Source organism: Porites lutea, chromosome 10 (assembly GCF_958299795.1).
Source record: "Porites lutea chromosome 10, jaPorLute2.1, whole genome shotgun sequence".
NCBI classification, from domain to species: domain Eukaryota; kingdom Metazoa; phylum Cnidaria; class Anthozoa; order Scleractinia; family Poritidae; genus Porites; species Porites lutea.
Window position 1 is genome coordinate 18,112,671 of NC_133210.1, and position 14,297 is coordinate 18,126,967.

The 14,297-nt window shown below is 40.8% G+C and overlaps 2 protein-coding genes across 2 annotated transcripts in view; both read left to right on the forward strand.

The window, feature by feature from the left end:
- The window catches only part of LOC140950738 (roundabout homolog 2-like), a 3,521-nt gene extending 992 nt beyond the window's left edge, over positions 1-2,529 (forward strand). Inside the window, exons 2-3 of the mRNA XM_073399976.1 lie at positions 1,201-1,482; positions 2,240-2,529. Of these exons, the coding sequence (XP_073256077.1) occupies positions 1,201-1,482; positions 2,240-2,514 (557 nt within the window). The 3' untranslated portion in view covers positions 2,515-2,529. The remainder of the gene's footprint in view (positions 1-1,200; positions 1,483-2,239) is intronic.
- Positions 2,530-3,364: 835 nt separating this feature from the next.
- Positions 3,365-6,398, forward strand: LOC140950739 (nephrin-like). The gene is made up of 3 exons (XM_073399977.1): positions 3,365-3,467; positions 4,210-4,515; positions 6,070-6,398. Exons 1-3 carry the CDS (start codon positions 3,365-3,367, stop codon positions 6,381-6,383), a joined length of 723 nt encoding a protein of 240 aa, XP_073256078.1. The 3' UTR covers positions 6,384-6,398.
- The last annotated feature ends 7,899 nt before the right edge of the window (positions 6,399-14,297 follow it).

The window sequence follows — 14,297 nt, forward strand, 5'->3', positions numbered from 1 at the left end:
CTTTGAGCTCTTAAGCTTTAAAGTTCACCCCAACAACGCATAATTTATTACAAGCGGTAGAGTGATCAAACCAAAAATTTGTAGGTCCGGGCCCCTGCTGTTTCAGTTATATACCCCCTTGGATATAAACTCCTCGGTTCATACGTTCTCCTCCATGCGAAGATGTATAAGGCTTAAGCCCAGGGCTTATTAAAAGCTAACGTTTACGGTATTATTAGGTCCTCTATTAGTGCTCGAAGAAAAACAAAGAATTCCAGCTGTCACATTTTGCTTGCTTATCTTTGTTGGTGGTTCAGTTACAAGACGTTTCGCCCGAATCTTCGCTTATTGGGATTCAAGTGACCTTAAAGACTGCCCGGCTAGAAAATCTACTCACCCGGGATTACTGGCCCGGGCCGGGGATTTTTTCATACCCTGATTCTATTCTATAATGTGAATTAGAGAATGTGAGTGATGATAACAACTCTTCGAAATCACCGAAATTACAAGAACATTCCATCAGGTTTACCCCTTCTTGCAGTGAATTGCTGGTTTTCACATAACGTCATCAAAATTCGATACTAGAGAATTATCAATCCTCTTGAGTTGTTGCCTTTAAGAAGGATTAGAACAGCTAAAAACTCATATTCACGCAAATTTTCACCCCGAAAGGGCACTTTGTTTTGTGATACAGTACGCTTGAATTTCTAAACCTTTGCGTGATGCGGAAATTACTTGACGGCCGAGACATCTGTCATGTAGGTTAAAAGAAGGGACTCATTTTGGGGGATTTTGTTATCGGAACAGTCATTGTACTTGAAAACAGTATTACAGTACTTATTGTAAGAGTTCTTAAGAGATGAATTACGCTTTCATAGCAAAACGCGGTAACGGATGTTTCTGTTGGTTTCCGGTCGTCATGTTGGTAGTCATCCGGATGGACACCAACATGACACCATACAATACTCTCTAAAGTTTGGGTAATAAAACATTTCTCCGAATATCTCGCATAATATTATGAAAAATTGCACTGACCGGAATCTTGGCGAGGATCTTTGCAAATTAACGTCCTTTCATATTCCAGATTCTGTACTTAGTCTATTCAACGGTTTTGTTTCTTATTTTTGATGGTGGGTGACAGGGAAAACCAGCAATACACCTCGCTCGCCGACCACAAGAAGATCCCCTGAGGTTTTTATGTTCTGTTCATTTTGTTATCAGATCGACCAGTTGTTCAGTCTCCTGCTGATCATCCTAAAAACCTCACCCTGGCAGAAGGAGAGACGGCAACTTTCAACTGTAAAACAATCGGCAACCCACCAACCACAGCTCACAAATGGCAGTTTAATGGAAGTGATTTGCAAGGAGAAGCGTGCAATAATTGCCCAACAACAACTTTAACAATAGGATCAGTAGAACGAAAGGATGAAGGATGGTATGGCTGTGTTGGAACTAATTCATTGGGGGATGGGCCTCCTGCGAAAGCGCAGTTGCTTATTAAACGTGAGTAACCAGTGGCTACCATTTCTGATTTCAACCCTTCAAGTTCCGATATCGGCATACAAATTCTCCAGAATGAACTCCATACACATTTTCCCTTAAGCAGAGTTTGTCGTTCGCGGAAAGTCATGAAATTTAAGAATTTCATTTTCCAAGTCATAGAAAATTAAAGTTTGTTATGTTTGGTAGATAGGTTACTGCAGTTGTCAAAACAAGAAAGATAGAGACAAGTGATTAAACAGCACTAATGGCACCCTTTTTGGGGATACCAGAGTTTGTCTATTGAACTAAGTTTGGTCAAAAACTACCCTTTGTAATGTTTATGAACTAACTCAGCAATGCCCATACTGACAGTCTTTCTACATTAAATCCCTTAAATTATAGAACAAAAGGGCTTCAAGTGACTTACATTTTTCTTTGCCTACAGCCTGGCTATGTTAATGTGCAAAAACAGAAAAAAAAAATTATCAACTTTATGTCTACTAGTGTACGAACGTTTTTGTATTTTTACAAAGAAATATAATTCAAGATGTACAGTTAAAATTAGACTCTTTGTTCAAGAGTGAGAGTGTGCAGTCAACATGACCGACCAGTGAAGTTTTCGGCCGGTCAAGTCGCCGATCTGGCCGGTAACTGTCACTTGATCGGCCTTTATCTTGCGCCCTGGTTTATCATTCTTCTTTCACAATCTCATCTCATTTGCACGTGCATGCTTCATTTTGGTGGAGAGTAAGAAATGGTATTTGATTTTTTTGTATAGGCAAGCCAAAAATTGACTATTTTCCTAAAAGTGTGTACACGGTCAATGAAACCAACAACATCACCATGGTGTGTGGAGCTGATGGCGTCCCTAGACCAACCATTACTTGGAAGAAGATGAGCAGTGGCAGGATTGTAGGAGAAGGGGAAGAGTTTCATATCGTGGCTGCTTCTGAGACGGATGATGGTGTATACATTTGTTTTGCAGAAAATGAGTTGGGTGATGATTCCAAAGGAGTCACACTCCAGGTTCAAAGTAAGTGTTTGGCCGGATGATTAGTGGCTGGGTAGTATTAGAGACATTTTAGATTCTAAGACGAGTACGACTACGAGTACGACATTTTCTCAATACTAAGTATTGTACGCGCGTGAACCAGCGTCAATTTGGCGGGAAAACGTGGTAGCCGTCGTCGTTCTACTACGAGTTTTCGCGCGAATGTCGTGGTGGCGAAAACAAGATATCAAATGCTAAAAGTTTTATTATTTTGCCATTGGGAGAGCGTGTACCCCCCTTCACTAAAGATAACAATGCTAACTTTTCTAGTGAAAAATGGCAAAATGAAGCTTTCCGGGGAGTCTATATTTTGAGAAGACGCGAAACCACGTCAGCTCGAATCTCGTACTCGCAGTCGTCCTCGTCCTCGTATCTAAAGGTCTCTAATGTTATGTAACGAGGTAACCTGCGTAGAAAGCGTTTTGTAGCCTGCGTCGCAGACGTAATTTATTCCCGGTTAGTAACGTCTGCGAAGCAGCGCCCAAATCCCCATTCTGGGCCCCAACGGACTCAACGAATTAAGCCATCCCCATAAAATGTTTCGTTTCCCATCGCCCTCCCTCTCGTGAAGGTGGATCGGTCGGTCAAAAAAGTAAAGAATGAACACATGATTGCATATTAAATCTCACGTTTACTCTGCAAGATATAATCAGATGGTAAAAGATGTATATTAACAGGACTATCAAATGTCTAAAAAGGCTACAAAAACGAAGTATCGATGATAATTTAAGACAATTGGTGTTAATAAGACAAGATCGTGTGCTTGTAAATTAAAGTACTTGCTTCTTTACAAGTGATTCTGGAGTTTTTTTTTTCTTTTTACTTTTCCAGAAAAATTGGGTCGGTCGGGCGATGCGAAACGAAACATTTTATGGCGATGGCCTTACCGGAAATCGACAATGGCCTTTTAAACAGGCCAATCATGACGCGTACTCAAATCTGGGTACACTGACAGGTAGTGGGCCTAGTAGAAGTATTTTGGCGTTGTTTCGCAGACGTACTTAACCAGAGTTTTATAGTTTTGTCTGTGGCACAGGCTAGCGTTTTGGCGCGAGTTTGTTGACAAAGTTATTGTGAGCTTCATTCTTTTCAGTAAAAACACAGGTCAACACTCGTGATCTTTTACTGAGAGTAAGCTGCTACCTCTTTTTGACTTCTGCAAATGATGAGATCCTTAGCCCTCTCAGATAAGGATGAAAAACAGTACAGCACTTACAAGCACACTTAATCAGATGCTTTGAGACATAAGGGCTGTACACAATTATTTCTGGCTGTGACCTCCCCCCCCCCCCCATATGTTCCTTGCTTCCTTGCTTGGTCTTCAGTTCAGTAGGTTATGTCTGTGTATGACTGTGATGGGGGAGGAGGAAGGAGGGATCTCTTTTATGGGGCGCAACTGGCTGGCCGGACCATGGCTGGACCAGTCAGTTTAGCATTGAAGCTTTTCAAAGAGTTTTTGCTGAAAAACCGACTCCTTTCGGCTGCTTTCGCGCATGCTATTTAGGATTTGACTGATCTAGCTGGATAGTTTTGATTAAAAGTGAAATTCTCATTACGACGAGAATGATCTGGCCAGTCAGTTCTGACAAATGAAAAGTGCCTTTGTCGAGGGTTAAACTCTTGATCGCCCTTCTGTGAAGCGCACAACGACTGCCTAGCATAGTGTGACCTGCATTTCTGATCAAAATTTGTAACAGCTCGCCCCACTATTCTGACATCTACTCCTACAACTACAAATATCCCTGGCGCTGCTGGAGAGCAGGTGGATTTAACTTGCACCGTCAAGGGCAAGCCATCACCCACTCTGTCCTGGAGACGAGATCCAAACGGAATTGATCTCTCAGCTATTGACGAGAAAGTTGAGAGCATCACCATTCAAGTCAAGGCTACTACGATGAAGATCATTGTCACTACAGCAGGGAAAGAAGTCGGTGATAAGTTCTACTGTTTTGCTACCAATATTCCTGGTAATGACACACAGCAGTATATTATACGAGAAAGAGGTAGGTGCTGGTTTAGTTGTTAACAGTGAGAAAAAGAAAAAGAAACCGTGAGACCCATTTTTCTCCCCAAGGCATCACACATCAAACATCAAATCGAAAAAACCAAAACAAAACAATTAAAACTGTGGAAGAGTACTGCTGGGAAAGTTACTGAATGGTCACACTGTAGGATTTCATCCACAGACTCAATAGGTACGAGCCGCCTTGTGACATCATCATAAACAGTAGCACAAGAAAGTACTGCTCAGTAGCTTTCATTTAAATGGTCACACCACAGGATTTCATCTACAGACTCAAAAGTTGGGACAAAAGTTAGAACCAACTTGTACAGCATAACAAATAGCACCACAGGAAAGTAGCACACAGTATCTTTCGTTCGGAATGGTCACACCATAGGTTTTTATCCACAGACTTAAACGTTAGAACCACTTTTAACAGGGTAAAAGTGTAGCAAATAGTCAGATCGCAACTACAATCCCCGGTCATCACTTCCCGCTACTGGCAAGTCTTGCGAAGAGAGGTGGCTGTTTTCACCGGCTACCATTTAGTTGCCCGCAAGTTGTGCGATGTAAACGACCCTCACTGAGGCTAACATCACACGGCTCCTAGACGAATTTTCGACCGGATGTAAAATTTGAGCGGACAGTTCTTTTACATCGAACCGTTCAACAGTTGCGCTCTGTTCGCACGGAACTAACGACGAAGTCGGTTGAATTTCCCGTTTTTCAGTGCTTTTACCATCTGCCTATGCGCTGCAGAGTGTTACTTAGAAAATCCAAAATGCTGTCTGCCAGCTGAATTACCACTGATCCATGCAACCGCGCTTTTTAGTACGGAAATTTAGACCGTTGCGGTGTTCATACTACGCCGGTCAAATTTTCGACCGTACCGGCGAAAAATTTACTTCGATTTTGGACGGCTAGGCATCTAAATTTTCGTCTGATGAAAGGGACTATGCCATGATGATATTGTTGTTTGAGGTCAATTCTGTGTTAAAGTCGTTATTTAGTGCCTTCACCCATACACAAAATGCTCTTGTGTAGAGTTTTGAAGAAGCTATCAAACAAGTTTTATGCAGGAACAATAACCATATTTTTTGTCAATTTTTGGAGGCATAGCTGTGGAACTTGAAAAAATTGAACCAACTTTGTAAAATTTTAATTCCTTTCCATCCTTGCCATCCATCGCAACAGACGACATGAAACAGTTTCAATGCTTTAATACAGTCCTAAATAACAAAACTGGACCATTATATTTTTTGTAATTCAACTGATCATGTTTTAGCTTTGTGACATAACCGCATGGGCCTTATTCACACGGCGGCCATATTGTCCCGAGAGACTGAAAAAGCTTTGTTTTACCGCCCTCGACCTCGCAGTGAAAAACTTGGGGGCCAGGCTAGAAAGGTAAAACAAAGCTACTTTAGTCTCTCGGGACAAAATGGCCGCTGTTTGACAAAGGCCCATGAAGGTGGTTCCGTGTGAACATACCACGTACGTGTGAACGTAGCCTGAGTGGTAACCCAACAACACTGTTTTGCCATGTGATTCACAGGGCCTCCAGATCCTCCTCAGGACGTGAAAGTGGTTTCGTTCACAGTACCCGGTTCGGAAACAGTGAGTGTGAACGTAAGCTGGACTCCTGGTTACAGTGGCGGCTATGATCAGCAGTTCTCAATTCATTATCGTAAGAAAGGAAGCGGCAGCGACTTTACGGAAGAATTCATTGGTCCTTCCCCAAATAATATGCACACCGTTCAACAACTAAGCCCTAATACAGAATATGAATTTATGATGCAAGCGTCGAATCAGCGGGGAAATAGTCCAAATTCACCTTCGGCTCAAGTTACGACCTCAGGTAATAAATAAATAACATTTCTACTATCAATCAGAACTGTCATTGAGAGGCAGGGGCAAGGGATTTCCCCCGATTACTATGTATGTGACCCTCGGTTATTTTTAAATAGAAGAAACATACATGTAGCACTAAAAGAAATCGCTAGCAGTTTTATTCCCCGCCTACTTGTTGTATTTATCCGGCAAGTTCAAATCTTAGTGATATCCCTGATTAAATACCGTATTTCCTCGAATAAGCGCCCTCCCCCGAATAAGTGCCCACCTCCAGGCCAAGAGATCAAACAAGCGCCCCCCCCCCCCCCCGTCTCGAATAAGCGCTACCTCCTCCTATCACTTTCTTAAATAGAAGGGATATAATGAAAACCTGTTTCTATAACCTCGTTATTTATAAGTGATACATCTTTGTGTTAAGTGTTTAATGGGACCATGTTGCGCTTTTTTACCAAAAGAAAGAGAACTTAGCGCCCCTCTAAGCGCCCCTTCTTTTTTTCGAGGATTACGGTAAGTTTTATTCAGAAAATTTTCGACCGTGAGAAGATTCCAATGCTTAGGTTTCGAGCGTTGTCCTTTGTCAGAGCTAACTCGCCACTTTAGAATCCAGAAAGGGACTGGAGCCGAAACGCGTCCTGCAATTGTTTCTGGGATCGTTACTGTGGACGCGCCAGTGAGTTAATAGGGAGCTTAAGATCCGACGACGGCGACGGCAACGAAAACAGCGAAAAAGCAATAGGTTTAGAGTAGCAAAACCGCAATTTTGCACGTGCATCACGCTTTTGTGTACATTTCTTTGCCGTCGTTGCACGACTACAACGTGAATGTGCCCAATTTCACGTTTTGTGGAGGACGGGAATACAAGACAACAACTTTCTTTTTCTTTTCCTGAACGTTGATGCAGTCCTTTAGAATCGACTCCAAAACAATTTACGAGCATTTGACGAATTAAACGAGATAGAATAAGCGTCATAAAGTTTGAAGCAGCAAGCATCCACCTTTTAAGTGACGTTTCTATAGCTGTCGCCGTCGTCGGATCTGAAGGTCCCTATTAATCTTAAGCAACAAACTTTATCGCGCTTATTCCATCTCTTTTAATTAGCCAAATGCTGACAAATTTTTTTGGAGTTGAATTCTAAAGGGCTGCATCAAAGTTCAGGAAAAGAAAAAAAAACTGTTCGTTCGTGTCTTTTGTTCCCGTCCTCGACAAAACGCGAAATTAGGCAATTTCACGTTGTAGTCGTCGACGACGGCAGAGAGGTGTAAAACAAGCGTGATACACGTGCAAAGTTGTTGTTTTGCTTGTCTAACCTATTACTTTTTTGCCGTTCTCGTTACTGTCGCCGTCGTCGTTGCGTAATCTCTCTATTAGGGGGCTTAAGCAACGAAGGCGGCGACGGCAACGAGAACGGAAAAAAGCATTAGGTTTGAGCCGTTTATATTAGCAAAACAACAACTTTGCACGCGTATCACGCCTTTTTGTACATATCTTTGCCGTCGTTGCACGACCACAACGTCGAAATGCCTAATTTCAGGTTTTGTCGAAGACGGGAACACCAGACAACAACTTTCTTTTTCTTTTCCTGAAATTTGATACAGTCATTTAAGAATTCAACTCCAAAAAACTTTGCCAACATTTGACGAAATAAACGAGATGAAATAAGCACGATAAAGTTTGAGGCAGCGCGAATTCAATTTTAAGTGATGTTTTCGTATCTCTCGCCGTCGTTGTTGCTTAAGCTCCCTATTGGCTAATTCCCTGTCCCTGGTAACCGTCCCAGAAGTCTTTGCAAAAGTTTACTCGGCCCAGTTTACTTCTCGTCTTTAAAGAGGCGAATGGTATCAATAGAGTTGATAAGACCAAATTGCTGTGTTTCACTCCCCAACCAATGTATCGCCACAGTTTCGTTCTTAACCTGCTACGCCTCTTTTAGCTCGTTTGTCTTGCACGTGATTTCTCTTGGTCGTCATAATCAGTTTATCTGTGGTTGGTGACCATTTCATTGTCGTTGTGTTTTTAGATGCAGCAGTGGCCCCGCCCAGAGGGACAGGTAAGCTTTACAGTCAAGTCAGGCCAAGCGTATCCCCTAGGTTGTATTTAATGAATCGATTATTTGAAAAAAGGAATCTGTTACCAGTGTTAGCCGTTGTCGCAACCACTATCAAATTCAAATCTGCGTTCCTGCATGCGGAATGAGTTGTGATTTATTTTATGCTTACTTGTTTGGATGGATAAAATTGCTTTGAAGACATTTACATCAAGTTCGTGAAAACTCAGGTGGAAGAATTTCATAACTACCTCTCGTGTGAATTCACTGCTCATTTTGCATGCAGGAATGCAGAAATGAAACTGAAATCAACAACCACCAACGGATTCAACTTTCGAATAATGCACTCATTAACCCTTTAAGTTCCAATAGTGACCAACATCAATTTTCTCCTAACAATCTCCATGGATTGTCAAGTACAACATCTATGAGAATTAATCAAATGATCACAAAGAAAAATCTCTGATCTTTTATCAATTTCTCCCAACTAATTCTGTAAGGAAATGTATAGAGATCAGTTTGGAGAATTTGCTTTTGGATATTGGGGCTGCTGTCTTTCATCGCTCTGGACGTTTCGCGCAACGTCCAAGTTTTGACTTGCGAAAGTCGATTCATCCCCTTATAAACTTGCGTCGCAAATGAGTACCGCAGTGAGAATTTTGTGAATTTGATTTTGAAATTAAATTGGAGTCCCCATACTCGTTTAGGAGCAATGACAACTTGTATATACGCAATAATTCCTTTAACCCTTAAAGCCCCAATATATACACGTACAAATTCTCCAAACTGATCTCTATACATGTTCTTAAAGAATGAGTTGAGAGAATTTGATAAAAGGTCAAAGCATTTTCTGTGAGGTGATCATTTTGTTAATTCTCATAACCTAATCTCTTGAAATTGTATGGATATCGTCAGGGGAAAATTGATGTTGGTCACAATTGGGACTTAAATGGTTAAATACTTATTTGTTTTTTCTTCTTTTTACGGGTGAATGCTTTTAACACGTTTCAGGCGATTGATCCTTTTTCTGCATTTCTGCACGGAGAATTGGTCTATATTTTTTTTCCAGAGAAAGATAGCTACTGCTCACTTTAAAAAAAGGGGAAATGATAGTTCACCATACTCTTTGAAGAGAAAATGGAGATTTACATCCGAAGGAAGCTCCAGCCTTAGGGCAAAGGCCGGTTTTTTTAAATGTGCGCGCGTCAATCACGCGTGAAATTATGCGCAGTAAGGATGCGCAGTGGGATCAAGTTAGGTTTCTGGGAAACTGCCCAGAAACCCTACCCCTCCCCTAAGTCATCATTAACACGTACTTCTCATTTAGGGCAAAATGTTGGGTTAGGGGAGGGGCAGGTGGGCAGTTTCCCAGGAACCTAAATCGATAAGGAATAACTTAAAGATGTTTCCTCGTTTTCTTCTTTCGTTCGTTAGTGACAGCGACGAGAGTAGCGGACGACCCAACAGAAATAGTCGTAACTTGGACAGTGACAGATAACCTAGTAAACAAACTGAAACTTGAGGTTTTGGATTACGGGGAGGGGAGCTGGTCACCTGTGTCTGGTGCTAGTGATATGACCACATCTACAACCCAGTTTAAGGTGACAAACCTTAAAGCTGATGCCAAATACAAGTTTAGATTGGACATGAGACGGCCTGGAGAAAACAATCCTGAATATGTCGAGAGTAATGAAGGTAGGTCGCGCGTCAAAACCTTTTCATTTCTATTAGCCCTCAAACCCTATTACCAGCTTGTAAATTCTCCACACTGCCTACACACCTTCCCTACTGTACTGATGAGGAAAATTTGAGGAGGAACCGGAGAAATTGCGTGCTTTTATGTTTTATCGAAAGGGTAAACACGCGATCATGAATTTTTCGTTTTTCTTTTGAACTTGGATACTTTTCTGAGGAATTGAACTCCAGGAGAGTTCGTCTACATTTGAAAAAGTGAGCGAGTTGGAATAATAGTTGGTTCAAAGAACCAGACGCCGCTTTTAAGTGACGTTTTTTTCGCTGCCGTCCACGTCCTGTTATTAGGGACCTTAAAATCCGAGGACGGCGACGGCTGAGAAAAAGTCGCTGAAAAGTGAATTCATGTTCTTTCAATCTACATCGTGATCATAGGCGTACGGGCCGGGGGTCAAGGGGGGCTGCAGCCCCCCCCACATTTTGGGCAACTCAGAGTTTTTGGGCAGCAAGAGAAAATTTGGGCGAAGCCAGCTTTTAAAGACGTTTTCATGTTTTTTTATTAGTATTTTGAAGAGATAAATATTTTCTATTTTAACCTGAAGTCGACGTAATAATGCAGTTACATTCACACGAGAGAGTGGTTGCCAAGCACGTAATGAGTTTCTGTTTGTAAGGGAAGGGTATCGTATGCTGAGTTTTTTTTATCGTTGGGCACTGTACTGCAATGGGCTATTTCCAATTAGAATAAACTTCCGCCTAACTTTCTAGAATCATCTCCGCTTGTAGAACAGTGTATGGCAGATAGCATCAGCGATTGATCTGAAAGTGAAGAAGTGGCTGACTAATTCTCACTTTGAATTACGAGAAGAATCTTAATTTTGTAAAAAAATATATCAAGTGGTTCAAATTATTCACTAATTTGTTAAAGTAGACCGAAATGTTTACAAAACCGCTAACAAGAGGGCCATGATGTATACTCATGAAATCCTTCTTTGTAGCAATTGAGCAGAATTATCTCTAAATAATTCACACACATTTTTAAAAAGGTTGAAGCTACTATGAGGTGAAATTGCATGTCAAAAGCGCTCCGTTTTCTACAGATAACGGCTAAACATCAAGATTTTCCTTTTTTTAGCTGTATTTCTAACTATAAAAACCCTATCCCAAAATATCCCTATAAGGCTCTTACAGATTCCGTTTTAACTTCACGAACATCGAGACGACTATTGGAGGAGAAAGCTCCCAAGAACGATTTCAAAGTGAGAAATAATGCTGCAAGTATAATAGGTAATAGCGTCATTTCGTTGCTATGGCAACTCTGATGTCATTACAAACCTGATTACGACAAATTTTCATCTTTATCTAATACAACTGTGGTAGCAATTTTTTGCAAATGTTTGTTTATGGCGACGTAGTCTATGCTCAAACTGTATCTAGGCACTTTCATATGCCAGTACGGCCTATGTTGTTGTATCGTATGGCCCTCGTTTCTTTTCGACTGTTTTGTAAAAATTTGGGCAACTTGCAAGAATTTTTTGGGCAAATGGTTTACCGCCCCCCCCCCCCCCCCTGGCCGAAAATTGCCCGTAAGCCTATGATCGCGATTACTCCAAGTCACCAACTTTTTCAAATGTAGGCGAACCATCCTAAAGTTGAATTCCTAAGAACCATATGCAGGTGCAGAAAGAGAGGAAATTTCGTCGTCGCCTGTGTACTTCCTCTGTACAACGTGAAATTAGGCATTTTCACGGCGTAGTCGTGTAGTGACGGCAAAGAAACCTACAAAAAAGCTTGATGTACGTGCAAAATTGTTGTTTTGCTAATTAAACCTATTGCTTTGTGGCGTTCCCGTTGCCGTCGCCGTTGTCGGATCTTAAGGTCCCTATTTAGGGAACTTAAGCAACAACGACGGCTACAGCTACGAAAACGTCACTTAAAAAGTGAAGTTGCGCTGCCTGAAACTTTGTCGCGTTTAATCCATCTCGTTAAGTTCGTCAAATGTTGGCAAATTTTTTTGGAGTTGAATTCTACAGGACTATATCAAATTCAGGAAAAGAAAAGGAAAGTTGTTGTCGTGTGATCTCGGACTTGAGAGGGAAAGGCATCATATTGCGAGCTTTGATGTGGGCGGTGACGAGTCTCTCGCCTCAAAAAGTAGTCTGTGTGGGTCAAATGTATTCGGCGAGAGCAAAATTAAAGCTGATTACTGACCAGGCCAGAGCTTAGTTAAAAAGTGTTTTGAAGGCTGGCCTCGGCGTGTCCCTTTCAAAACGGCTCGTCTTCATCCGGAATCTTGAATAAATCGACTGTGTCAGCAAAGTTGACATGTGTTGATTTGCGGAGAAAGCGAGAGTTACTGAGAGAGAGTATTTTGATGGTATTTCGCCCGTATTAATTGTGGAAACATTGTGCTTGGTTGGTTGTGGATAGTTTTATGAGTGCCGCGAACGTGGTTAATTGTGTGATTTTCTGAAGTCAGTGTTGACAGACAGATTTGTGGTATGTCGTGGCGCTCGTGTTATAAGAATATTGTGTACAAGTACAAAAACGCTTTGTGAGTGTTTAGTTGAAGTAATTTTGTCTTAGACAACCAATTGTGGGGTCAAGAAAGGTGAATTCTAGGCATGTTTTAGTCGGGCATCTCGTTATGGACCTCATAGTTTGAGAGACTAAAAGTTCATTATTTCTGTGCTTTTAAATATGTTGTTCACTTCGTTACAAATCTGTCGCTTTTGCCAAGAGCAACTTTTCTTGTGTTACCAGCGATTAATTTTTTTCGTTTTAAGCTCTAACTAGCGACTTTCAACTGCCTTTTTTTTTCCACCTCGAGGGTCAAATTGTTAAAACGCTCTTGAACTAGTTTCTGTAGGTAACTTTTTATAAATTGAGACAGATATATATTAATCGTCATTGTCATTGTGTTTTTAGCTGCAGCAGTGGCCCCACCCAGAGGGACAGGTAAGCTTTACAGTCGAGTCAGGCCTTGGAGCGTATCCCCCTAGATTGTATTTAATGAATCGATAACTTGAAAAAGTGAATCTGTTAGCCCTTGTCGCAACCAGAATCAATTTCGAATCTACATTCCTGCATGCGTAATGAGCTGTGATTTATTTTATGACTTGTTAAGTTTTGACTTGCGAAAGTCAAAAACTTAGTGAAGTTGAAGTTTGAAATAAAATTGGAGGGTCCCCATACTCGTTTAGGAGCAACGGCAACTTGTATATACGCAATAATTCCTTTAAATACCAACAAAAAAATACGCTTTTTCTTACGATTGCATGCTTTTAACAAGTTTCAGACGATTGGTTCTTTTTCTACATTTCTGCACTGAGAATTAGTCTTTATTTTTTCTAGAGAAAAAAAGCTATCGCTCATTTTAGAAAAAGGCGAAATGATAGTTCTTCATAATCGTTTAAGAGAAAATGGAGATTTACATCATTGGGAAGCTCCATTCTGTTTGGATGCTCGCACCAGACGTCACTAAACCTGAAGAAGACTATTTGTGCTATTTCAAAAATATTCATTATTAAAAAAAAATACTCTTTTAGGGTAGATGATGTTTGAGCAAATTTGGTCTTATTCAAAAGACCATTTTTTTTTCTTCACATTGCATGTTATGCGACGAAGACGCTCGTCAACCTCCTTCACTAGCGTCTCTCGATCTAAAACTTTCCAAATAACTTTTATTAACCGTCTATTAGTTTATTTCATTGAAAATAAACTTGTATTTAGCTAATTTGGGGATATAATTCGAGTCAAAAGTGGGTTTGGAATGCGGGGAAAATTTACAGAGACAACAATTTGCATTCATGAAGACAAGTACTGTGAGTTAAGTGTCTCTGAAAATCCTGAGGTTTCAAGCATATATTAAGCTTAAAACCTTGCAGATTGAAGTTTATGTTTTAACACGGCTTCCCGATATTTGCTATTTTTAAAGATGAACGCGAGGCAAGAAAATCGCTCAAAGCTTTCTTTTTACAGCCAAAATTAAAACTAAATATTCTTCGGAACGTTTTCTGTCTATTTGTGGTCAGAAAATGTCTAAAGGCTTTTTAAAGTTCTGTAAGCTTATGACAAACCTGATCAAAGCTTAACAAACGTCCATAATAGAACATAAACTAGCCGCATAAACTACGCACGACTTCGTAAAATAAGCATCAAATACAATAATTACTCAGGCTTACCGGTCGAGATG